Source organism: Gymnodraco acuticeps, unplaced genomic scaffold (assembly GCF_902827175.1).
Source record: "Gymnodraco acuticeps unplaced genomic scaffold, fGymAcu1.1, whole genome shotgun sequence".
In the NCBI taxonomy this organism is placed as follows: Eukaryota; Metazoa; Chordata; class Actinopteri; order Perciformes; family Bathydraconidae; genus Gymnodraco; species Gymnodraco acuticeps.
In genome coordinates, this window is record NW_022990685.1 from 242,168 (window position 1) to 267,626 (window position 25,459).

General features: G+C 43.6%; 1 protein-coding gene across 1 annotated transcript in view; it reads left to right on the forward strand.

Moving 5' to 3' along the window:
• prdm6 (PR domain containing 6) overlaps window positions 1–25,459 on the forward strand; it is a 145,777-nt gene that overhangs the window by 80,495 nt on the left and 39,823 nt on the right. The window contains 1 exon segment of the mRNA XM_034230308.1: window positions 3,462–3,586. Within this exon segment, the coding sequence (XP_034086199.1) occupies window positions 3,462–3,586 (125 nt within the window).

Here is a 25,459-nt window from a genome sequence, read left to right on the forward strand (position 1 = left end):
AGCGTAGCAGTGGTATGAAAAACCATGCGGGCTAATGACTGATCCGAGCGAGTTTGTGTACAAGGAGAAGAGGAGGGGACCAAGAACAGAGCCCTGAGGGACCCGTGTAGTTAATTGACAAGGGTCGGACTCGGACCCTCTCCAAGTAACCCTGTAGGTGCGGTCTTTGAGGTATGAGGTGAGGAGAGAAAGTGCAGAGCCTGAAACTCCAAGTTCTTGGAGAGTGCGAAGGAGGATCTGATGATTCACTGTGTCGAATGCAGCAGACAGGTCCAAAAGGATGATGACAGAGGAGAGGGAGGCTGTTTTAGCAGTGTGCAGTTCCTCAGTGACAGCAAGGAGGGCAGTTTCTGTGGAGTGACCTGCCTTGAAACCAGACTGGTGCGGATCCAGAAGGTTGTTCTGATGGAGATAACAGGAGAGTTGTTTAAAGACAGCGCATTCAAGTGATTTAGACAGGAACGGGAGTAGAGAGACAGGCCTGTAGTTTATAACATCAGACGGGTTGAGAGTGGGTTTCTTTAGGAGAGGGTTTACTCTTGCCTCCTTGAGACTGTTTGGAAAGTGACCAGAAGTTAGAGAAGTGTTGATGAAATGGGTGATTCACGTTGACATTAAATTAAACGTTGGTGTTGTGGAGTGAACCATTAGGCGGGGGTTTGAAGCTGAACTGTTCTTTCTCCAGTTGAGGATTTTTCTGCTCGCCATCCACAATGTTACTTTTCCATCGCTTCCTCATTTCACAAACTAAGGAGCAGGCCGAGGGTCCCAGAGCGTGTGTGCGTAGCGTTGTTGAAACTAAGTTGCGTTAACACAATATTATTGCACATTATTATTGCACATTATTGCGATTACATATCATAATCGATAGACAGCACTCGTGTATACACATCGCTACTCCGTAACGTGATCAAATGTATTCATTTATGACCTCACACTTTGTTTGTGTTATAATGTAAAAGCTGATCATAAATCAATTTTTGCTTTGTGTGAAAACATACAGAGGAAAGATCAAAGCGCTGTTGGTACTGGTCCCGCTGATGTGCCAGACGAACAGTTTTACACTCAACCGCGCTGCTGAACGGCAGCAGGGGTCTTTGTTTTTCATACCTGAGAGCCTGCTGGATGTGTTTGATTTATAACACAGCCTCGCCTGAATGTAGCAGCATGTATGTATTAAAGACGTATGTTTGAAATACATACAAGCCGCCACATGTCTCATTTTTCATCCTGGGAGGTCATCGGGTATGTTTGATTTACAGCCCGATCCCTCCTGAATGTGTTTTTACATGGATCCAACAGCACCACACCCCTTCCCTGGTGTGGAAAGAACTAATAAAACACATGCTAACTCTGAAAACACAGATCTTCAGGATGGTTCATTTCGACTTCTCAAAAAAGTCTGTTCTTTATCAGTACTTTCAACAACTTTTGGGGAAATGGATGTGTTCACAATTGTGTTAGCTTGTGTCCGTATCCATTTTCCACGCTCTGATGTTGTATCCAAATCTGTATTAATGGAATTTTTTTTATGTAACTGTGTTGAAAGAGTACTTTTAGTGTTGAAATGTATAAATATATATTGTTTTAAATGTCAAAGTTTGCCATTGATCTTTAGATGGACTTGGTGGGGTGTTAAGTGTTTGGGAAATGTATGTCTTTTGGCTTAAAACTAGAAGGATTTCATTGGATAATACTCCCAAAAAGCTCCAAGTCTCCAAAACCTGCTTGGGTAAAAACAATATTTTATTATTTAAGCATGATAATAAATAAACAAGAGGCGTTACCTAACATTCAACAAGATAATCTCCACATTTTAACACCACTATGTTATTTTTTAAGCATAAATGCAATCTCCGGAAGGAAAAGCTAACGCTAGCTAATAAACAAGCTACATGGCTGTCACATGGATGCACATTACCACTGCTAAGCCAAAGATGACGTTTAGTCTCATTTAAGCAACCGCTGTTTTTATAACATTCACCAGTGAAGTATTTACTGAAAAATATAATATATTATATATATAATATCGTAGAACAAAACGGTATACTGGCAACACTGTAAAGACACTTTTACATACATTAACGCCCCCTACACACGGTGGCGTGCGTTGACGCTTGCCGGCGGGTATGTCTGAATCACCAATCACCTGCATCTCCCGCCCCGGACACACAAGCAGCAGTTTGATTGGCTAGAGCTTGTACTGGCATATGATTCGATTGGCTGACGCTTCCGTCGAAGCTTCAAAAGTAGAACATTGCTCTACTTTTGAAGCGAGCAATGCTACGCTTTGCTCCCACAATGCAGTTTGGCGAAGCGTGACGTCACCCCATTCAAAGTGAATGGGCAGAAGCGTTGAACACACGCCGCCGTGTGTAGGGGCCGTAAGAAGAGTACACATCCACTTAAAAGCATCGACAAAAGAAAACTTTACATGGAAAACTATAAAGGAAAAAAAGAGACTGTTGTTTTATATTATTTTCCAAAATTGCATATTTATTCATAACTTCCTTATTTCTCTACTCCTCCTTTTTCTACTTTCTTTTATATGCTCCCTCGGGTTATCTTCCCTTTTTTAAATGTCACACAGCTGGCATGGGGCTTTTGATTGCATCAAGAGATGCTTTAGTAACGTAAAGGCAAACTTAATTAGTGAGCCTTTCTCACAAATGAAGACCGATGTGTTTTGAATAATGTTGACATTAAAACTCAGTTAACGATTACATTTAAATTATTTTCATTTTACGTGGTTGCCTGATGCTGTCTGCTGAGAGTAATTAGTCTCCTGGCTACGAGGCACTTTGGCCAGTTAGAATCCTATAAGTCTGACAACTTTGTAATTTGGACAAAAAAACAAGTGGGAACAATCTTTTAAATGTTGTTATTAGAATGATATTTTTGGACGGATATAGTGTTGTCTCTGTGTTAGAGTGACCCAGGAACCAGTCATCTAAATGGCAGCGTGTTTGAACTATACATCATGGTCATTAATCTGTCCGAACAAAGTGAGAGACACCAGATATCTCCCATTAATCATTTGATAAAAATCCCATTAATCATTTGATAAAAATTGCAAAATCAGACCTGGACATTGTCACCAGCGCGTCACAAAGTCCTGTCAGCGGTTTGTTTTTGCCTTGTCAGAGGCAGAGTTTATGGATGATGGTAACGTCAGACACATACTTTGATTAAGTGAGTTATCCAGATTGACCTAACGCTAGCTGTCGAAATTCATGGTCCTCAGATGCAAAAGTAGTGTGTTATAAAAGTCTTTGTGCATGTTAATGGTCTGCAAAGACTAAAATCCCAAAGTTACCTTCCGAGGTTTGGATTAAGATTTGTTGTAATATTTTTTTTGCATTCTGCATATAGATTTTCAAAATATTTATAAGATACCAAAAGTAGCGAAACCTTATTTGTGTGGCACTTTTTCAAATGAATGTGTTTGTGTTTTATTGCAGGTCCTGTATCTTCTACAGAGCGTGTATGGATATCCCCAGAGGAACAGAGCTGCTGGTTTGGTACAATGACTCCTACACTTCCTTCTTCGGAATCCCCCTGCAGTGCGTCGCTCAGGATGAAAACTGTAAGAGAACTATGCTCACCTTTCTCCTTACCCATCTGTTTTCTCCCTGTATTTTTATTGAACTTCAGTTTTCAAAATGGCAGAGAAACACAACAAAAAAACTATCCTATGATGTTTCTCAATTTGGTTACTTCCCTTAGTACAATTCATGTTGTGTACTGTTAACAGAATGTATTTTTATAGCACTGTGTTGACTGATGCAACTGCAAATGGGCTTCCGTTATGTAGCCAAGATGGCAATCATTGAGTCCCAGAAGTTTCCACATTGAATTTGTTTAACGTTACACACCATCTTGGTACTTGTTGCATTTTTCCATACTTTGCATTTGGACACACAAATGCACACAAAACAGCAAATGTAAGTACAGAAGCACACCATTTGAAAGATAGCACTCTATTTTTAAGAGACATTTTTAGTGTGTGATATCTCCTTGTACGACATAACATTGTCTCCTTTGACTTCTGGAACAAATAACCTTCCTTGAGTATTGCTGGCTAAAATGTATTTAAGCAATACAGTGAAGTATTTACACTAGCTGAACAGTGAGGTAATCCCATGACTAGAAGGTTCATGTTGGTTTAGCTGCATTGAGATAAGCTGACAAAATCGTCAGATAAATGTTTCACATCTAAATGTGACTAACAACTAAGCATAAACCAAACCCCTCATCTCTTTAACAGCTTTGTTTTGCATGACAAAAAAAAACTACATTATTTTAACTCTTAGACTGGAAGAAAGCTTCTGGCCTGCCACGTAAACAATGCAGTAAGCGTGCAGGTTTTATTTTTTTACAAACTTGCTGCTGTCTGATTTATTAGTCTGACAAGCCGGGCCAGTCAAAACAAGACTGGAACAAGTCTTTTATTCACCCAAATGTAGGAACCCTGTGGGCTGGTGTCAACCCGTTTTCCCTCTCCCTCTGTTCCGCTTCTACAAGCAACACTAACTCTTCTTTTTTAAAGAAGAGATTCCATTTGAATATTTTATTTTCTTCCTCCGTAAACTAACATATACACGTTAATGAAACTCTTTCTTTCATCAAGGATTGTCTTATTGTCAACATATTTCTCCAGGTTATAAGAAATCCTTCAGAACTATAATTTGGTACATTTTGTGTTTTAACTCAGCAGCACACTTGAGTCATACAGTATTTGGGTTAACAATTTGCGTTGTCAAAATTCAGCATTTTACTTTTCTGGCAGAGAATACAAATTATGAATTTGTGCTAAATTTGATTTCACTGGCGGTAAATACAGATTCTGATATTTTATTTTATTGTCCTTTTTCATTTTTTTTAAAAGTATATTCAAATCAGAACTTTGGATCTTTTTTGATGTTTGACTTTTTTTGTTTTGACTACGACACAGCAGCTCTTAGGCAAACCATTTTTTTCGCTTGGCTCTGGTTCTTAGTTTTTTACCAGAGCGGACAGGGCCATAATTTCGCAGTGCCGTAGCACTGCTCTCACCTGTTTATCATCTTATTTCATTTCTGTCGGAACTAGTAGTTCTTTGACAGAACAATCATACGTTATACTGTATAGCCTGTAATACCCTTATATTTTTTAGGGTTAGTTACTGTTACTGTTGGGGAAAACTTTGTGTACAACTCACTTTTTTTTATATAGGTCGTTTGTGTGACAAACATTGTGGATACAAAGCTGTACAGATGACGCACAAAGTCAGTTGTTTGTTAAAAGTCCCATCCAAGTTGACATTTTAGAAATTTAAACTGGTTGAATTTTTTTTTACATACTTAGATGTGACGTTTGAGTCCTCATTAAAAAACAAGGAATAATGTTTCTTTCTTTGATATTCACTTCCACTCTCTGTGTCCTTTCTCTTCCCTCTGTTTCTTTTCCATTGCTCCTCTCTTTGTCTGTCACCAATTTATTGTGTTTACATCTCGTCTAGTTTTCTGCTCCGTCAGCCTGTTTATATATCTTCCCTTCAAACTGTTTTTCTCTGGATTTGACAGTAACTTTTCCCTGCAGGGGGAAAAAAAACAATCTTTGAGATTTTCTTTTTTCGCTAACACAATTATGGGCAGAACAAAACATGAAGAATGAGTTTAATCTGTGGAATCTAAATTGAAATGAATTGAATTAGGAGCTTGTCTTTCACGGAGTCGCAGTTAAATGAGATTGTGCTGATTGCAAATTAGAAAAGTTTGGCCACAAACCGGTTTGTTTTACAGATGGAACGACTCTTTTACATGACATTGTTCATCATGACAGGACTGTAGCAGCCTCTGCACATACAGTACAATACACACACATTTGTATCATGTACAATGTTCTTTTAGGACCTGTGTTTGTAGTACATTTCTTACCAAATCTTTTTCTCTAATGTAAACAGAAATATACAAGATTTGTTGTTGTGTGAGAGGATAGTGATTGGCATTTAAGCATGATGAGAACCATCTTAAGCCATTTAAGTTTTGTTTCTATGGTAACGTCCCCTGTTAGCTTGCGCCGCTACCTACAGTACAGTTGTCATCTGATTGGTTGTGCATATTCGTCTAAATCAGCTAATATGGCCAGATCTGGATAACTGAACTAATCTTATCCAAGATTAATATAATTGTTTTATATTTTGCCTAATTAAAGCTTATATTTTGAGGCTTTTATTGCACCTTGCTATTAACAGTGTCCACCTAACAAAAACACAGAGGCGCCGTAGACCAAACAAAACCAAAACAGCAAATAGTCTTTATTTGTTTTCCAGGGCAGCACCTTACAGCCTGACACCCTGCATTTGTACCTTTCACAATAAAAGCCACACTTAAATGTACTTTTTTTCATTGTGAAATATTGTAATGCTTAAGATAAAGTAATGTTGGCCTCCAGAGCCAGTAATCATAATAATATACTGAACCATAAGTATTTATCCGTCCATTATTCTTTCTATTAAAAGATGCAAGAAGGATGACACGGCACACTAAGGTCCTTTTCTTTAGGAAAACGAAAAATGAGATGACTCTTCCATTCATGTGAAGACATTTGATTCTCAGATGTTCAAAACACAGAAACATTGTGTACCAGCACACACACTGGCAGAGGGCAAACAAAGACTGGAAGGTTTGCTTTTGTTTCACCCTGCAGTTTGTTCACATCTCAATTACGTGAAATTAGATTATGCCTTTTTTGTACAAACTGAAAGACAGCAGCTCTGCTCTAAATTAAAGACAGTTTGCCACTAACTGCATTTGGGTTTTCCATGGCATCGTTATCTGCTGATTGTGCCCACAAAGGATGAGTATGACGTCAAAACTGCGTACTGGAGAAAGGAGGACTGTGACTTTGTGTCCTCAGTAGAACAGACATTTCAAATGTTAACCTTTATTGATGCAGAGAGCCCTGACTGAGCACGTTCAAACGGAACTGGCCATTCAAGTACACGTTTAAAATAGCCCTTTATCACAAAGCATGCCTCAAAAGGGTGGACTAAGAAAAGGCCCCACCAACTATAGATGTTTAATTTAATTTTGGAATAGTTAAGAGACCAGTGAGATTGTAAAGCCTTAGCTGGTTTAAGACGAGCGACTAGAGGTTATAGATGGTGCAATTCTTTACAATATTGTATGAGTTACAAGGAGAATGGTAAAATGTGCTTTAGCATCTATTGGGAGCAAATGTAATGACATAAGTGTAAGGGTGATATGATAACATTTTGTAGTTTTGGTTAATATGCTAGCAGCAGTATTTTTTGCATGTTGTAGTTTGCCAATAGTTGATAAACATAAGCCAGAGAAAACTGTATTGCCGTCATCAAGTCTAGTTTGCAATGTGTCGGCATCAGCCAATGGAAAGAATGGGGAGTAATGTTTTGTATATGGAAATATACTGCCTTAGTAATTAGTGGTGCACGATAATTATCGGCCCGCTAATTATCGGTGCGATATTAGGAATTATGACGTCATCCCGATAAACCCGATAAAAGTATGAATTGCCCCGATAATATACAATATATTTTTTGGGTAAAAAAAAAGAAAGACATACTGCGGTGTGGGTGGATTGGAATGAGGGGCGCTTGTTTTTCACTCGGCTCCTCCCGTTTTGCCAGTACTGTGGTATTAGTGGTTTAGGAAGAGGGGAGTTTTTCACAAATCCAATGCTCCCTAACTCATGCCTGGCTGTGACGTAAATGGTGTGCGGCCGTGAAGCCAGGACAGTAAACAAACATGTCGTCGGTAGTATGGGACTATTTCAAAGTTTCAGAGTTAGATAGTTCGCTTGCTATTTGTATTAACAAATGCAGAAGTTCCACGAGGAGGGAAAAAGGCAACGAGCTATAATACTTCCAACCTGATTACTCACCTGAAACATCGCCATCACTACGATGGTGTGTTAAAAGCGTACGAAGACGCCTGCGCTGCTAAACTAGCGGCGAATCCAAAGCCAGCTGCAAAGGCACCGGGGCTTTTACCTATCGACGAGGCTTTTGAAAAAGGCAAGAAGTTTGCCAGATTTGTTTGGGAAAATAAATATGGTTACTTTGAAGAGTCAAAACTGTTCTTGGCTTTGTTTTGTTCATAGTAGTAATGCTCATGTCATTTGCTCACTACTAGTCTTTTTTTTTACCACCAGGTGTGCAAAAACTACAGGTACATTTAATATATATATATATATATATTATATTATTATCGGTTATCGGTATCGGTCTTGAGAAGCAGGAAGTTATCGGTATCGGTTTCAAAAAACCAATATCGTGCATCCCTATTAAGGCCCTGTCACACTGTCCCGAAATTGACACCCGATGGACACACGAATATGGAATTGTGAATTTCGCACGAAGATGGCCCCGAACCACACACGAAGGCAACATTTACATTACATTTAAGACATACAACTGCAATGAAAGTACCAAAAACAATTATGTTACAGTACTATGATACTGTACTGATATCTTCAGACTTTGTTCTTTACTTTATCCGTCGTTATATGTAGAAAATATTACGTTTTCTCCGTAATGTTGTTTCCATAACAACAACAACTTCCTGTCAACTGTCCTTCAAAATAATATATTATATCCTTTTTAGTTTCACAGAACACAAATTGGGTTATTTACATAATATATTTACATGATTTTGTTGTGCAATAAAACAACCCGATGGACACACGATAAATTCAAATTCGGCTGTGATCGTAGCAACATCGGGCCATTCGTGAGGGCATCTTAAGCCATCGTATGACCGCCGGTGGAGTTTCTCAGGCTCCGGCAGCAACTTCGTGAGCGGTGGCAAAATCTTTGGCATGCCAAAAATTTGCCGAAGGACCTTGCGAAGGTTCATTTTCGTGTTGAATTCGTGTGTCCATTTTGCCCTTCGTAAGGCCATCGTGAGGGCATCTTGTTATCATCGGTGCCATCGGGCATTCGCCCCGATCAGAGTGAGGGTGAATGCACCGATGATAACATGAAGATGACACGATTTGACAAGATGCCCTCACGAGTGCCTTACGAAGTTGCCGCTCACGAAGTTGCTGCCGGAGCCTGAGAAACTCCACCGGCGGTCATACGATGGCTTAGATGCCCTCACGAATGGCCCGATGTTGCTACGATCACAGCCGAATTTGAACATTTCCTTTATCGTGTGTCCATCAGGTGTCAATTTCGGACAGTGTGACAGGGCCTTTAGTAATATATGTTGTTCAAAGGAGAGATAAGAGTCAACATGGACACCATCACACCAAGGGCTTTGTGAAGTGATGGAGGTAATTATTTTTACAATTAGATCACAAAATTAAATTGCAATGTCAGAACAAGAATTAGCATTTCTGTTTTTACAGCATTTTAAAAAAGGAATTTCAATGACATTAATTGCTTAATTTCAGATTTGCATTCTTCCATTTTACCAGCTAACAACAAACATCGTGTTAGAATGTAAATGTAAAATTAAGTATCATCTGCATTGAAATAAAAACCTAGTTTGTAACTATTGATAAAAGTACCGAGGGGCAATATAGCAATCAATCAATCAATGTTTATTTATATAGCCCAATATCACAAATGTTACATTTGTCTCAGTGGTCTTCACAGTGTGTACAGAATATCAGTATGACAATACGACACCCTCTGTCCTTAGACCCTCACATCGTACAAAGAAAAACTTCCAGAGAAAACCCGCAGTTTAAAGGGGAACATGGGAGAAACCTCAGGGAGAGCAACAGAGGAGGGCTCCCTCTCCCAGGACGGACAGACGTGCAATAGATGCCGTATGTAAATCGAAAAGATAATACATTTACAACATAGGTAGTCCAAATGTTTGGAAATGCATGTGTGTATAATAGGAAGATGAATCCTCGAGGATGTCAGCAATCTTGTGGGAGCCATCAGTGAAGTAGTTTGGTGAGAGTCTGGCAGGACCGCAGAGACAGATTCAGCCACGACTCGAAGTCCAGGACTCAGATCCAGTGCTCAGGATAGAGGATCCAGGACACACGACCACAGCAACATGATTAGCCTCGACTCAGGATCCCGGTGTATATATGGACACAAAAAATAGATTTGGGGGAAACTGGGTTAATCGGAACATGAGAGTACTGTTACGATCTTGGTTACACAAGGATAAGGACTCAAATGCACAACCCGGGAGACATAGATAAAGTATAAGTAATATACTTTTATTTGCCAAAAGGATATACAAAAAGAAAAAACACTCTTTGCGAGGTGACACAAATAAAGAGTTTCAATAAGGCTCAACAAAAAACGCTCACAACGTGAGGAACAAAACTTACAAAAAGTTTTCAGGAGCATGAATCAGGCATGTGTCAAGAGAATCAAAAACTGATGAGCAGAGTTCTGACATGATGACAGGACAAGACGAACTGACACTGAACACTGGGAGACTGGGGAATTTACACACTCATCAACAAGACACAGGTGAAAACAATCAGGGGCTGACGCTGATGAGGGCGGGAGAACACATAAGGAAAGGGAGTCAAGGAACCTGAAATGAGACGTGACAAAAACAAAACAGGAAGTGAAAAACAATACAACATGAAACATGACTGACTAACACTTTTGACGGTGCACAACAGTACCCCCCCCCTCTAGGGCCGACTCCTGACGGCCCAGGCCGATCATACAAATCCTGAATCAGGGTTTTGTCCACAATGAATCTCCCAGGAACCCAGCACCTTTCCTCGAGACCATAACCCACCCAATCCACCAGGAATTGCTTGCCTCGACCCCTATTGCGGACCTCCAGCAACTTGCGGACCTTGTACGTTAGGCCACCTTCGAAGAACTGGGGTGGTGGAGGGGGCATTGAGGCGGGAATAAGTGTGCTCTCATAAACTGGCTTTATCTTGCTGACGTGGAATGTAGGATGTACCCCCATGGATCTAGGAAGTCTTAGGCGCACAGACACAGGATTGATGACTTTCGACACCGGAAAAGGCCCCACAAATCTTGGAGCCAACTTCTTGGAAGCCACCTGAAGTGGTAGGTCCTTGGTGGAAAGCCACACCTTTTGACCTGGTTTGTAGATGGGAGCGGCCCTGCGGTGGACTTCTGCTACAGCCTTCATCCAAGTCGAACTTCTGAGAAGAGATTGGCGAGCTCCAGCCCAAACTCGGCGACAGCGTCTAATCAAGGCATGAGCCGATGGTACCGTAACTTCCCCTTCGTTGGTTGAGAACAGCGGAGGTTGATAACCAATAGCACAATGGAAAGGAGAGAGACCTGTGGCCGCCGTGGGAAGAGTATTGTGAGCAAACTCAACCCAAGTGAGGTGGTCGCTCCAGTTGGTCTGGTTCTGGAAAACGAGACAGCATAGTGTAGTCTCCAGTTCCTGATTCAGGCGCTCCGACTGTCCATTCGATTGAGGGTGGTAACCTGAAGACAAGCTGACAGTATGAGTCTGCAAAACTCCTTCCAGAAGGCTGAAATGAATTGTGGACCCCTGTCGGAAAACAATGTCATTTGGGAATCCGTGGATCCTGAATATATGGGTCATCATGACCTCTGCGGTACCCTTGGCAGAGGGGATCTTGGTTAGCGGAATGAAATGAACCATCTTGGAGAATCGGTCCACCACTGTCAGGACCGTAGTTTTGCCTCTGGACGAGGGGAGACCTGTCACAAAGTCCATAGATATGTGTGACCAGGGACGTTGAGGAATCGGCAGCGGTTAGAGCAAACCCATCTTGACCTGGGACGAGGTTTTATTGCAAGCACACACCGGACAAGCTGCTACGTACTCCTGCACATCCTTCTTCATGGCTAGCCACCAGAAACGCTGCTTAATCCTGCACATAGTCCTTTTAACTCCAGGGTGGCACGAGAGCACAGACGTGTGGGCCCAGTGGATGACCTTGGAGTGGAGAGACACAGGAACAAAGAGCAGGTGGTTTGGACACTTGCTAGGTGCCGGGTTCAATATATTAGCCTGTTTAACGTCCAACTCTATTTGCCAGGAAAAGGCTCCGACCATACGGTTTAACGGAAGGATTGTCTTGGGCTCTACAGAAAAAGGTTCTGGTTCGAAAAGGCGAGACAAGGCATCAGGCTTTTGATTCTGAGATCCGGGGCGGAAAGAGAGAGTGAAATTGAACCTACTGAAAAATAGAGTCCACCTGGCCTGCCGAGACTTGAGGCATTTAGCCTTTCTAATATACTCCAGGTTCTTATGGTCTGTCTAGACTAAGAACGGCTGTTCTGCCCCCTCCAACCAGTGTCTCCATTCCTAGAGAGCAACTTTTACAGCTAACAGTTCCTTATTCCCAACATCATAGTTCTTCTCTGCCGTCGTCAACTTACGCGACAGGAAGGCACATGGGTGTATCCTGTTGTCCTCCAAGGATTTTTGGGACAAAACGCCTCCAATTCCCTCATTGGAAGCATCGACCTCGACCACAAACTGGCGCTGGGGATCCGGAATGGTGAGAATGGGAGCTGTGGTGAACTTCTCCCTGAGGAGCTGGAAAGCGACGTCAGCCTGGGGAGTCCACTTGAAGGGAACTTTGGAAGAAGTCAGAACATGCAGAGGAGCAGCTACAGAACTGAAGTTTCTTATAAACTTTCTGTAGAAGTTTGCAAACCCTAAGAACTGCTGAACCTTCTTCCTGGAGTCTGGTGTTGGCCACTTGGAAACTGCACTGACTTTAGTAGGTTCCATCTGAATCTGGTTTGGTGAGATTATATATCCTAGAAAGGCCACCTTTTCTACGTGGAACTCACACTTCTCTGCCTTGACATACAATTGATTTTCGAGTAGTTTCTGCAGAACCTGACGGACATGGTGAACATGGGACTTAGAGTCTGGTGAGAAAATCAAAATGTCATCAAGGTACACAAACACAGAAACATTCAAAAATTCCCGCAAAACCTCATTCACAAAACCCTGAAACACAGCCGGTGCATTACACAGTCCAAAAGGCATCCCAAGGTATTCATAGTGACCGCTCTGAGTGTTAAATCCTGTTTTCCACTCATCCCCTTCCCTTATTCTAACCAAGTGATAAGCATTTCTTAAGTCCAACTTGGTAAAAATCTTGGCAATCTGAAGTAGCTCGAAAGCAGAGGACATGAGTGGCAGAGGATAGCGGTTTTTCACCGTAATGTCATTAAGAGGGCTGTAGTCTATGCAAGGTCTCAGAGAACCGTCCTTCTTTCCTACAAAGAAAAACCCCGCTCCAGCTGGGGAAGATGAAGGACGGATAATCCCTGATTTAAGAGACGAGGAAATGTAGTCGTCCATTGCCGCTCTCTCTGGCCTTGAGATCGAATACAGTCTTCCCTTGGGAATGGGAGCCCCCGGTAGGAGATTAATGGGGCAATCAAAAGGTCGGTGAGGAGGTAGCGACATGGCTTTTGATTTGTTAAAGGCTTCCTTTAGATCGTGATAAAATAAAGGTACTTTCTGTAGGTCAGGATAGTCTGGGTGATCTATGACGATCCTACTAGGGTCTGTTGGTGCCTTAACAGAGTGTGAATGTTTACACCTGTTAATGCAATCCTCTCTCCACTCCTTAATTTTTCCTGAGCGCCAGTCAATGAGTGGGTTGTGGATTTTTAACCACGGAAAACCCAAAATAATCGGATGCTGAGCAGATTAAAAAATGTGAAACTGCATAACTTCAGTGTGGTCATTATTTACAGTAATCTGGATAGGTTCTGTGCAGTGGGTTACTGTAAACAACAAATGTCCGTCTAAAGCACTGGCGTTAATGGGGGAAGATAGAGGAACAGTCTTTATACAAAGCTGTTTGACTATGCCCCAATCCATAAGACTTTCGTCCGCTCCTGAGTCTATTAGCTTTTCCCGGACATGACGCGAGTTGGTGACTCGGCTGGCCACAGTAGAAACACCTTTCTCGTAGCCGGCGCTGTCTCTCCTCCACGGAAAGCCTGGTCCTTCCCAACTGCATGGGTTCATCTGCAACAGGTGGAGGTGCTGTCCTCCAACGGACCGAATCCGCTGGCTGGAAAACCTCCTCTGGTGGAAAGGCTCGTTGAGAAAAGCCCTGGAAACTGGGATGTCCGTCACGGCTGCGTCGACGTTCTCTCTCTCTTTCCCGAAGACCGTTGTCGATCCGGATGGAAATGGCGATGAGAGACTCCAGGTCCCGTGATACCTCCAGAGGAGCCAGCTGGTCCTTGATTGGATCTGATAACCCAGTCAGAAAAGCGTCGCGAAGAGCCGGAACATTCCACCCGCTGTCCGCTGCTGCCGTGCGAAACTCGATAGCATAATCCACCACCTGGCGATTATGCTGGCGCATCTGAAATGGTCAAAAATATGACTCAGTGTCTGTGAAGTCGGGTAATGAGTAACATAGTTCAGTGTCTCTGGACCATTCTGCAGTAGCCCAGGCTGCAGCTCTTCCCGTTAAATGGGACACAATGAACGCCACTTTACCATGGTCTGATGAAAAAGCTCCTGGGTTGTGTTGGAAATGCAGGTCACACTGCACCAGGAAAGCTCTGCAATTTATAGAATCACCGGAAAACCTCTCCGGGAGAGCCAGCCGTAGTGAGGAAGACACAGCCTGGCTTGCATTGACAGCGTCAACAGGATCCGCGACATGCAGGCGGTCAGCTGTGACTGACGTCATCGGCGGAGCAGTCTGAAGGTGAGTGATGAACTGCTGCATCTGATCCGTCAGCTGTCGTATCTGTGCAGAGACGGAAACTTGGAGTTCGGCCTGGTTTCCTACCAGTGCCTGCACTCCTTGGCTGATTAATCCCAGCTGTTCCTCGTGATAAAAAATCCTCGCGTTTTGGGCTGACAGGGCGGCGTGAAGAGCTTTTGGGTCGGCTGAGTCCATTGTGGTCAGTTCGTTCTGTTACGAACTTGGTTACACAAGGATAAGGACTCAAATGCACAACCCGGGAGACATAGATAAAGTATAAGTAATATACTTTTATTTGCCAAAAGGATATACAAAAAGAAAAAACACTCTTTGCGAGGTGACACAAATAAAGAGTTTCAATAAGGCTCAACAAAAAACGCTCACAACGTGAGGAACAAAACTTACAAAAAGTTTTCAGGAGCATGAATCAGGCATGTGTCAAGAGAATCAAAAACTGATGAGCAGAGTTCTGACATGAGGACAGGACAAGACGAACTGACACTGAACACTGGGAGACTGGGGAATTTAAACACTCAACAACAAGACACAGGTGAAAACAATCAGGGGCGGGGCTGACGCTGATGAGGGCGGGAGAACACATAAGGAAAGGGAGTCAAGGAACCTGAAATGAGACGTGACAAAAACAAAACAGGAAGTGAAAAACAATACAACATAAACATGAAACATGACTAACACTTTTGACGGTGCACAACAAGTACACAGGTACAAACAGCCAGAAAGACGGAGTAAGGTGCTCCCCTCAACAGTCCAAGCCTATAGCAGCTAAACTTGTTACGATTATTTTGTTATGTCACGTTTTGTATGTCTTGTTTTGGGTGTTTTGCTGTTCTCCCTGTCGTGTTTTCCTCCGTGTATATTGTCTGGTGTTTTTCCTCCTGTCGTTAGTTTCCCTGGTGTGTCTAGTTGTCTGATTGTGTTCACCTGTGGCCCTTGTGTTTCTCCTCCCCTGCCCGGCTGTTTCTCGTCTTGTGATTACCCCTCCCTGTATTTAGTCTTGGCTCTTCCTGTGTTCAGTGTTGGTTCGTCTTTTGTTGGTGACTGAGTTCACCGGGGAGTGTTCTGTTTTGTCCGAGTTTTATTCATATCCTTGAAATAAAGGTGTTATCAGTTTATTCTGCATTTGGGTCCTGCCTGCTTCACTCTACCGTAACAGAACCAACCAACCAAGAATGGACCCAGCGGACAGTTTGCACGAGGTGGAGTACAATTTGACATGGAATGACTTTAAATATGCCTCCAGTAGTGAAGAGTCCGTTTTTTCTGCTGCACGCCAGGAGGTAACCTCAAGGCCCTGGTTGAGGGAGTTGCTACCCGAGTGGGTGGAGGACTTTTTTGGCAGCTTTGAGGTCAAACCTGATTCCCGGCCTGCTAGCCCCAGGCATGCTAGCTCCATGTCTCCCAATTCCCAACCTGGCACCATACGCCTTGGTGGGTTCCGCCTGAAGTCAACCCGTGCTTCTGCCCCAGTTCCTGCTCCTGTCCAGGAGTTGTATTCCGGAACTCGTCTGGCTTATGGAGGTCCACGGAGTATTCAGGCAGCTGCTAAGAGGAGTCGTCGCAAGGCCAGGCTAGCAGTCCGAGCAGCCTTGGTTCCGGCTACAGATCCGGCCCACACAGCCATGGTTCCAGACCCAGCTCTGGTCCCAGCTCTGGTCCCAGCTGCCACAGTCCCATCTCAAGTTTCCTCTCGAGTCCCCTCTCCAGTTTCTTCTCAAGTCCCCTCTCAAGTCCCCTCTCGAGTCTCCTCTCAAGTCACCCCTCCAGTCCCCTCTCGAGTCCCCTCTCGAGTCCCCTCTCGAGTCACCCCTCCAGTCCCCTCTCGAGTCCCCTCTCGAGTCACCTCTCAAGTCCCCTCTCGAGTCACCTCTCGAGTTCCATCTCTAGTCCCTTCTCGAGTCACTTCTCGAGTTCCATCTCTAGTCCCTCCTCTAGTCACTTCTCGAGTTCCCTCTCCAGTTCCCTCCCAAGTCCCTTCTCCAGTTTCCTCTCAAGTCCCCTCTCGAGTCTCCTCTCAAGTCACCCCTCCAGTCCCCTCTCGAGTCCCCTCTCGAGTCACCTCTCAAGTCCCCTCTCGAGTTCCATCTCTAGTCCCTTCTCGAGTCACCTCTCGAGTTCCATCTCTAGTCCCTCCTCTAGTCACTTCTCGAGTTCCCTCTCCAGTCCCCTCTCCAATTCCCTCTCGAGTCCCCTCTCCAGTTCCCTCTCGAGTTCCCTCCTCTAGTCCCTCCTCTAGTCCCTGCTCTAGTCCCTCCTTTAGTCACCTCCTTTAGTCCCTCCTCTAGTCCCTCCTCGAGTCCCCTCTCTAGTTCCCCTCTCGAGTTCCCTTCTCTAGTTCCTCCTCTAGTCCCTCCTCTAGTCCCCTCTGGAGTCCCCTCTCTAGTTCCCCTCACGAGTCTCCTCTCGAGTCCCCTCTCGAGTTCCCCCTTGGTTCCCCTCTCGAGTCTCCTCTCGAGTCACGTCTCAAGTCCCTACCCAATGTCCTGGTCCGTTGGAGGTTCCGCTGGGGGTCCTGCCAACTCCATGTCCTGTCCTGTTGGAGGTCCCGCCGTCTACTCTCCTGCCGGGGGTCCTGCCAGCTCCTTGTCCTGTCTCGTTGGAGGTCCCGCCGACTACTCTCCTGCCGGGGGTCCTGCCAATCCTTTGTCCTGTGCCGTTGGAGGCCCCGCTGACTACTCTCCTGCCAGGGGTCCTGCCAACCCTTTTTCCTGTGTCGTTGGAGGTCCCGCCTCCTGCCAATCCTATGTCCTGTGCCGTTGGAGGCCCCGCCGACTACTCTCCTGCCGGGGGTCCTGCCAACTCTATGTCCTGTCCCGTTGGAGGTCCCGCCGACTGCTCTCCTACCGGGGGTCCTGCCAATCCCGTGTCCTGGTCCTCTTCCGTGGGGGATCCTGCCGAGGCCTGTCGCACCAGCTCCGACACCGGGTCCTGCCCGGCCTCCGGAGCTGGCTGGTCTTCGCCCTCGAGCCCGGCCCCTTGAGAGCCACGGCCTTCGCCCTCGAGCCCGGCCCCCTGACTTTCCCGGCCGCTGCCCTCGCCCTCATGCTCGGCCCCCTGAGTTCGCCCGTGGTGGCCTTCGCCCCTCCATAACCCCCACCTTGGACTCTGTCTTGCCCCCGGGCCGTCCGCCCGAGTCCCCCTTCTCGGCTTCTGCCTTGCCCCCGGGCCGTCCGCCCGAGATCCCTTCCGGGTCCTCCGCGGTGCTCTTGGGTTGTCAGCCCAGACCCGTCCTCCGGACCCCCTCCACCCACCCTGGTGGCCCTAGTTTTGTGTCCCTCCTCCGGTCCCCCTCCACCCACCCTGCTGGACATTGTTTTTTTTGGGTTTTTTTGGACGTTTATTGGACTGTTTTGGTGTTTTAGGGACGTCTGGAATCCGTCCCTTGAGGGGGGGGTTCTGTTACGATTATTGTGTTATGTCACGTTTTGTATGTCTTGTTTTGGGTGTTTTGCTGTTCTCCCTGGCGTGTTTTCCTCCGTGTATATTGTCTGATCCTTTTCCCTGTGTTTTTCCTCCTGTCGTTAGTTTCCCTGGTGTGTCTAGTTGTCTGATTGTGTTCACCTGTGGCCCTTGTGTTTCTCCTCCCCTGCCCGGCTGTTTCTCGTCTTGTGATTACCCCTCCCTGTATTTAGTCTTGGCTCTTCCTATGTTCAGTGTTGGTTCGTCTTTTGTTGGTGACTGAGTTCACCGGGGAGTGTTCTGTTTTGTCCGAGTTTTATTCATATCCTTGAAATAAAGGTGTTATCAGTTTATTCTGCATTTGGGTCCTGCCTGCGTCACTCTACCGTAACAAAACTAATGTGTCTACATACATGCACTCCCTTAGGATAGGTTGAGGGAAAAGGGTAGCAAGTAAGAAGTAGGAAACAGAGGTGGAGAGGCACACAGGGAAAAAGGTCCCCATTGGAACCTGAATTTGTCAGAGGTAGGAGTGGGTCAGTGACTACGTTCCACACTCCCCGGCCGGGCTAGGCGTTCTCTGCAACCTGTTACCCTCCAATAAACCTCGAGAGGTCATAGAGGGGAAAGGTTTGGATAACATTTTAAATATAAGATCTAAGTTTTTAGGATTTAAGTGAAAGAGTAAGAACTAAAATGTATAGGTGAAGAGGCACAACGTATCTACGTCAATGCACTCTTATTAGATTATTTTATTGTATCACTATAAGCTTTATCAAAAAGGAAGGTCTTAAGCGTACTCTTAAAAACGGATAGGCTGTCTGCCGCCCGAACACAAACTGGAAGCTGATTCCACAAATGTGGAGCTTGATAAGAAAAGGCTCTGGCTCCCATTGTACTTTTAGAGACTCTAGGAACAACCAACAACCCTGCATTCTTGGAACGCAATGCCCTAGTAGGACAGTAGGGTATAATGAGTTCTTTAAGGTAAGATGGTGCCTGCCCATTAAGGGCTTTGTAGGCGAGAAGAAGAATTTTAAATTATATCCTGTGTTCTATAGGGAGCCAGTGTAAGGCAGCCAGAACAGGAGTAATGTGGTCCCTTTTCCTAACTCTAATTAGTACACGAGCTGCAGCATTTTGAATCAGCTGAAGCGACTTGACTGACTTCTTGGTACTCCCTGATAATAAAGAGTTACAATAATCCAGCCTAGAAGTAACAAATGCATGGACTAGTTTCTCTGCATCGTTTTGAGGCAAGATATGCCTAATTTTGGCAATGTTGCGTAGATGGAAGTAGGCGGTCCTTGAGATTGATTTTATGTGGGCGTTAAAGGATAAATCCTGATCAAATATAACACCAAGATTCCTTACAGTCTCACTGGAGGCCAAATTAATGCCATCCATAACTAGTATATCTTTAGATAGTTTATTTCGTAGATTCTTTGGGCCGAGTACAATAACTTCAGTCATCAAAAAATGTAAGGTCATCCACGTTTTTAAGTCCTTGAGGCAGTCTTGAATTTTATTTAGGTGATTGGTTTCATCAGGCTTGATGGATAAATATAGTTGAGTATCATCCGCATAACAGTGGAAATTTACAGAATGATTCCTTATAATATTGCCTTGCGGAAGCATATATAGTGTGAACAAAATAGGTCCAAGCACAGAGCCCTGTGGCACTCCATGGCTAACTTTGGTTTGCATGGAAGATTCATCGTTGACACGTACAAACTGATAGCATTCAGATAGATAGGACCTAAACCAGCCTAAAGCAGTTCCCTGTATGCCAACTAAGTGCTCTAGTCTTTGCAATAAGATATCATGGTCGATAGTATCAAATGCAGCACTGAGATCGAGCAAAACAAGAATAGAGACAAGTCCCTTGTCTGAGGCTATTAGAATGTCATTTGTGAATTTAACCAGAGCTGTCTCTGTGCTATGATGTGTTCTAAAGCCAGACTGAAAATCTTCAAATAAATCATTGTTTTTTAAGTAATCACACAACTGTTTTACGACCGCTTTCTCAAGAATCTTTGAGAGGAATGGGAGATTAGAAATAGGTCTATAATTGACTAAAACCTCTGGATCGAGGTTGTGCTTTTTAAGAAGAGGTTTTATTACTACAACTTTAAATGATTGTGGAACATAGCCTGATAATAAAGACATATTCATAATATTTAATAAAGAAGTGCTAATTAATGGAAAAACTTCTATAAAGGACCGAGCACAGATCCTTGCGGCACACCATAACTGACCTTGCCGCACCTGGCCATAACTCTTACATAATTATCACAGATAAGTGTACTGTTTTCTATTTTATTAATACGGTTGCTTAGAGCACATTGCCAAATTAACATTAATGGCATATTCAGATAAAAAATACATTGGATAATATTTTGCCTTTGGGTAGATCATATGCTGTTGGTCACCATATAGCTAGGTCAGTATGGGGTTCAGTGTCACAGCGCACTGTAAAAGCACACACTCCCTGTGGTTATTTACTCATGCATGTTCTATCCAATCACGGCCTGTTCTCTTGACGCTCTGCAGCCCTGCCGCTGCCTAACAATAACAACATGTTCACCAATGAAGAAGAAAAACAGGAAAAGGAAAAGTGAGACTAGAATGGAGGAGGTAAAAGAAGATGAAGATATAAAACAGAGTTAAATCTACAATAGCTGTAAAGGACAGATAGAGGGAAAAGACAAGAGTATGGTTAATAGAAAGAGAGGGATGAAAGGCTCATTACAGGAAGAATATGCATGAACTAAGGACAGAAGAAAATAACAGAGGGAAAGACTTTTCTCCAATGTCTTCACCTCTGCAGTATACTTCTCAGTGTTCACATATCTTCTTTCTATGAAATATTATTATTACCATTTTTATAATTGCCTCTATTGATTTTATAAGACTTTATTATCTCTGGTAACTTATGTTATTGATTACTAACAAAGCTTGGCAACATACAGTAATCAGCACTGTACTTCATACCGGTAAGGATAGTAAGGCAGAGAGACACTTCACGACACACAGAGGGAAGCATCTGGAGAGAGTCAAACCTTCTTCTTAGTAGTTCCATTTTCTGGCATCTATACAACAATATATATACAGTGCCTCCAGAAAGTATTCATACCCCTTCACTTTTTTCACATTTGTGTATGTTACAGCCATATTTCAAAATTGATTAAATTCATTTGTTTTCTCAACATTCTACACACAATACCCCATAATGACAAAGTGAAAACGTTTTTTAAAATAATTTTTGCAAATGAATTAAAAATAAAAAACTCAAATATCACATGTACATAAGTATTCACACCCTTTACTCAATACTTTGTTGAAGCACCTTTGGCAGCCATTACAGCCTCAAGTCTTCTTGAGTATGATGCTACAAGCTTGGCACACCTATCTTTGGGCAGTTTCTCCCATTCTTCTTTGCAGATTGTCTCAAGCTCCATCAGGTTGGATGGGGAGCGTCGGTGCACAGCCATTTTCAGATCTCTCCAGAGATATTCAATCTGGTTCAAGTCTGGGCTCTGGCTGGGCCACTCAAGGACATTCACAGACTTGTCCCGAAGCCACTCCTTTGTTATCTTCGCTGTGTGCTTAGGGTCGTTGTCCTGTTGAAGGGTGAACCTTCGCCCCAGTCTGAGGTCCAGAGCACTCTGGAGCAGGTTTTCATCAAGGATCTCTCTGTACATTGCTGCATTCATCTTTCCCTTGATCCTGACTAGTCTCCCAGTTCCTGCTGCTGAAAAACATCCCCACAGCAGGATGCTGCCATCACCATGATTCACTGTAGGGATGCTATTGGCCAGACATGATGCTTGGCATTAAGGCCAAAGAGATACATTTTGGTTTCATCAGACCAGACAATTTGTTTTTCTCATGGTCTGAGAGTCCTCTAGGTCAGTGGTTCTCAAAGTGGGGTCCGCGACCCCCCGGGGATCCGTAGCACTATGCCAGGGGGTCCGTGAAAAGTTTTCAGATTCATTAATTTAAATTATCATATCATTTTTTTTTCAACAAATAATTTTTTTTTTTTTTTAAATCTAAAATATTTCATAGATTACGTTCAAATCTAACAAATAGATACATTTAAAAATCAAGCGCGTTACCGTGGAAACAACAATAACTGTTACGTCAGTCAAAGAGCGCCGCTGCAAGCATCATAGATATATAACACGGCTAGCATACTACGAAGATGGACAGATTTTTAAAACGACCGGTTACGGCTACAAATGAAGTCAATGAAAAACAGACAGGTCCACAGAAAACTACCGGTATGCTTAGTCCTAACTTACTTTAGTTACTGTACTGCAAAAAGCAGACGGCGCTGCGCTCAACACACAGACAGACTCAAGACCATGGACACACTGGCACATAAGTTACATAAACAATTTCTAGGCCTAAATTGCATAAGCTACAGTATTGCAACTAAGCAGACAGTTTTCTCTCTCTCTCTCTCTCTCTCTCTCTCTCTCTCTCTCTCTCTCTCTCTCTCTCTCTCTCTCCTCTCTCTCTCTCTCTCACCTCATTCACACCAACGGTGTTTCAGGGCCGGTTCGGAGCTGGAGCTTGAAAAGCACCGGGTTTTCCTGTTCACAATAATCTAATAATATTAATCCAGTTCGTTTCAAGCACCAAAAAATTGTCCGGCCAGAGCAAAAGCACCACATACGTCACGCTTACGTCGAGGCGGGGGCAGGGGCAGAGACAGATCAACTCCTGAACAACAACAAAAAGCCCGCGTTTTATCCAGTTTGCACAACGATGGAGAAACTTAACCAGTTTCAGAGTTTCAGTGTTTCTGCCATAGACTGTATATATAAAGGTTTCTGCTCATGGTGAAGCAACGTGTCTGCGTGTTAAGGTGGAACCTGAGCATTCACGTTGATCACCTCATTATAACTCATTATAAATCTATAAAACTATAAATATTAAACTTTACTTCACGTGTTCATTTGAGAACAGCTGTTACATACCTGGGTGAAGGTTACAGTTCATTTAAATGAAAGATTACAACGTTACTCCACACTCATGGCTCCAGTCCACTAAGAAATAAGAACGACCTCGATGAAGCAGTTATGGTTTTAAAAAACCTTATATTGACACCGATGTACACTTTTATTATAAGAATATAACTAACCTCAGACAAATGACTCCGGAAAAAGCCCTGCAGATATTGCAGCCATAGAAATGAATGACAACTGATTCATCGCCGCGGGTTTGCGCTTTATGAAGCTAGGACACGCAAACGCGTTACGTCATGACGCAACGATGACAGCCACGACGCCATCTACCAGTTCGCGACTCTGCGGCCGCGTTTTGTGAAAAGAGCAGAGCTAAACCGAAGAACTAAAGAACTATGTCTGAACCTAAAAAGCCTAGCACGGGCTTGAACCGGAGTGCGTTGTGTGAATGAGGTTCTCTCTCTCTCTCTCTCTCTCTCTCGCTCTCTATCTCTCTCTCTCTCTCTCTCTGCTCTACCGCTCTCTCTCTATTTCTCTCTCTCTGTGTGTGACCAAATTGTAATTTACAACACATTTCTACATGTCAAACACCACTTGCCCTCTTGGATTGTAATAAAGAAACATTAACCTGTATAATGTTAACAAAAACTGTTATAAAATTATGTTATATTACTAAAAACGTATTATTGGGAATCGCGAGCAGTTTCAGAGCAGACAGAGACAACAGAGCGTCCCCGTAACCATGGTAACTCACTCTCACTCCTGCCTGGTGCGCATGGCGCGAGAGGACGCAGAAGTTGAGACGGATTACTTTGAGCAACATGCATGGGAATAAGTTACAATATAATACATTTGTGTATATTTCTCGCTATTCAGATGGTCATGTGCTGCTGTTGCGCAATGTGCAGAAGTGTCTTCTTTTCGCAACCATGACATTATCAGTTATGAATTTGTTTTTCACTGCTTGAAGAAAAACGGACTTGTGCTGAGAGCGTGGTGAAAAATGTCAATTGTGTGAGAGTTGGCAGCACCTGTGAACTCGCTTGACATTATATGTATGAAACTGCCAATCAGATTTATTTACTATTATAATCGAAGGTGCCGGAACGCTGTTCTGGATGTTCCGGCCCACTTTAACCCCTGTGTGTGTGTGTGTGTGTGTGTGGGTGTGTGTGTGTGTGTGTGTGTGTGGTGTGGTGTGTGGGTGTGTGTGTGGTGTTGGTGTGTGTGTGTGTGTGTGTGTGTGTGTGGTGTGTGTTGTGCTTGTGGTGTGGTTGGTGTGTGTGTGTGTGTGTGTGTGTGTGTGTGATGTAACGTGTGTGTGTGTGTGTGTGTGGTGTGTGCTGTGTGTGTGTGTGTGTGTGTGTGTGTGGTGGTGTGTGTGTCGTGTGTGTGATGTGTGCTAGGTTCTGAATGCACTTCAAATGATCACTTTTCTCTTGATTTCCCTTTGATATTTTCTTTTAGGCTACAGTGTTACTTGCAGCTAATTGATTGATTGTTTTATGGATATTCTGTGTTGAGATGGTGCAAATATTTTTAATACATATCCAATATCTTTCTAATACATTTCTCTTGTGTTGTTCTTTCACATAACTAAGACTATAGAAGTGTAAAAAATAGGCTACGTCAGATTATTCCAAGGGACATACAAGTCAATCAAGTACTACATTTTTATTTATATAACCCAAAATCACAAATCAGAATGAGGGGGTCCTTGGTGTATTCTCTATCTTGTAAGGGGTCCTTGGCTGAAAAACAATTGAGAACCTCTGCTCTAGGTGCTCCATGGGGGCTTTCATGTGCCTTTTACTGTGGAGTAAAAGGCCTTCTGCCCACTCTACCATAAAGGCCTGATTGGTGGAGTGCTGCACAGATGGTTGTCCTTCTGGACAGAGAAACACTGGAGCTCTGTCAGAGTGACCATCAGGTTCAGTTTGGTTTGGGCGGCCAGCTTTAGGAAGAGCTGTGGTGGTTTCAAACATCTTCCATTTGCAAATGATGGAAACCACTGTGCTCGTTGGGACCTTCAATGCTGCAGACATGTTTCTGTACCCTTCCCCAGATCTGTGCCTTGATACAATCCTGTCTCTGAGGTCTACAGACAATTCCCTGGACCTCATGACTTGGTTTGTGCTCTGATGTGCACTGTCAACTGTGGGACCTCATATAGACAGGTGTGTTCCTTTCCAAGTCATGTCCAATCTATTTAATTTACCACAGGTGAAGTTATAGAAACATTTCAAGGATGATCTTTGGAAACGGGATGCACTTTTTGTAACTGCAGCTAGATTTGATATATAAAAAGAAAGACTGACCCAGATGTACATTGTTATCCTCCATTCAAATTCGGACCTCCTTTAGGTTTGAAAAGTTCCTTTTAAAACTTTGCACGATGTTCA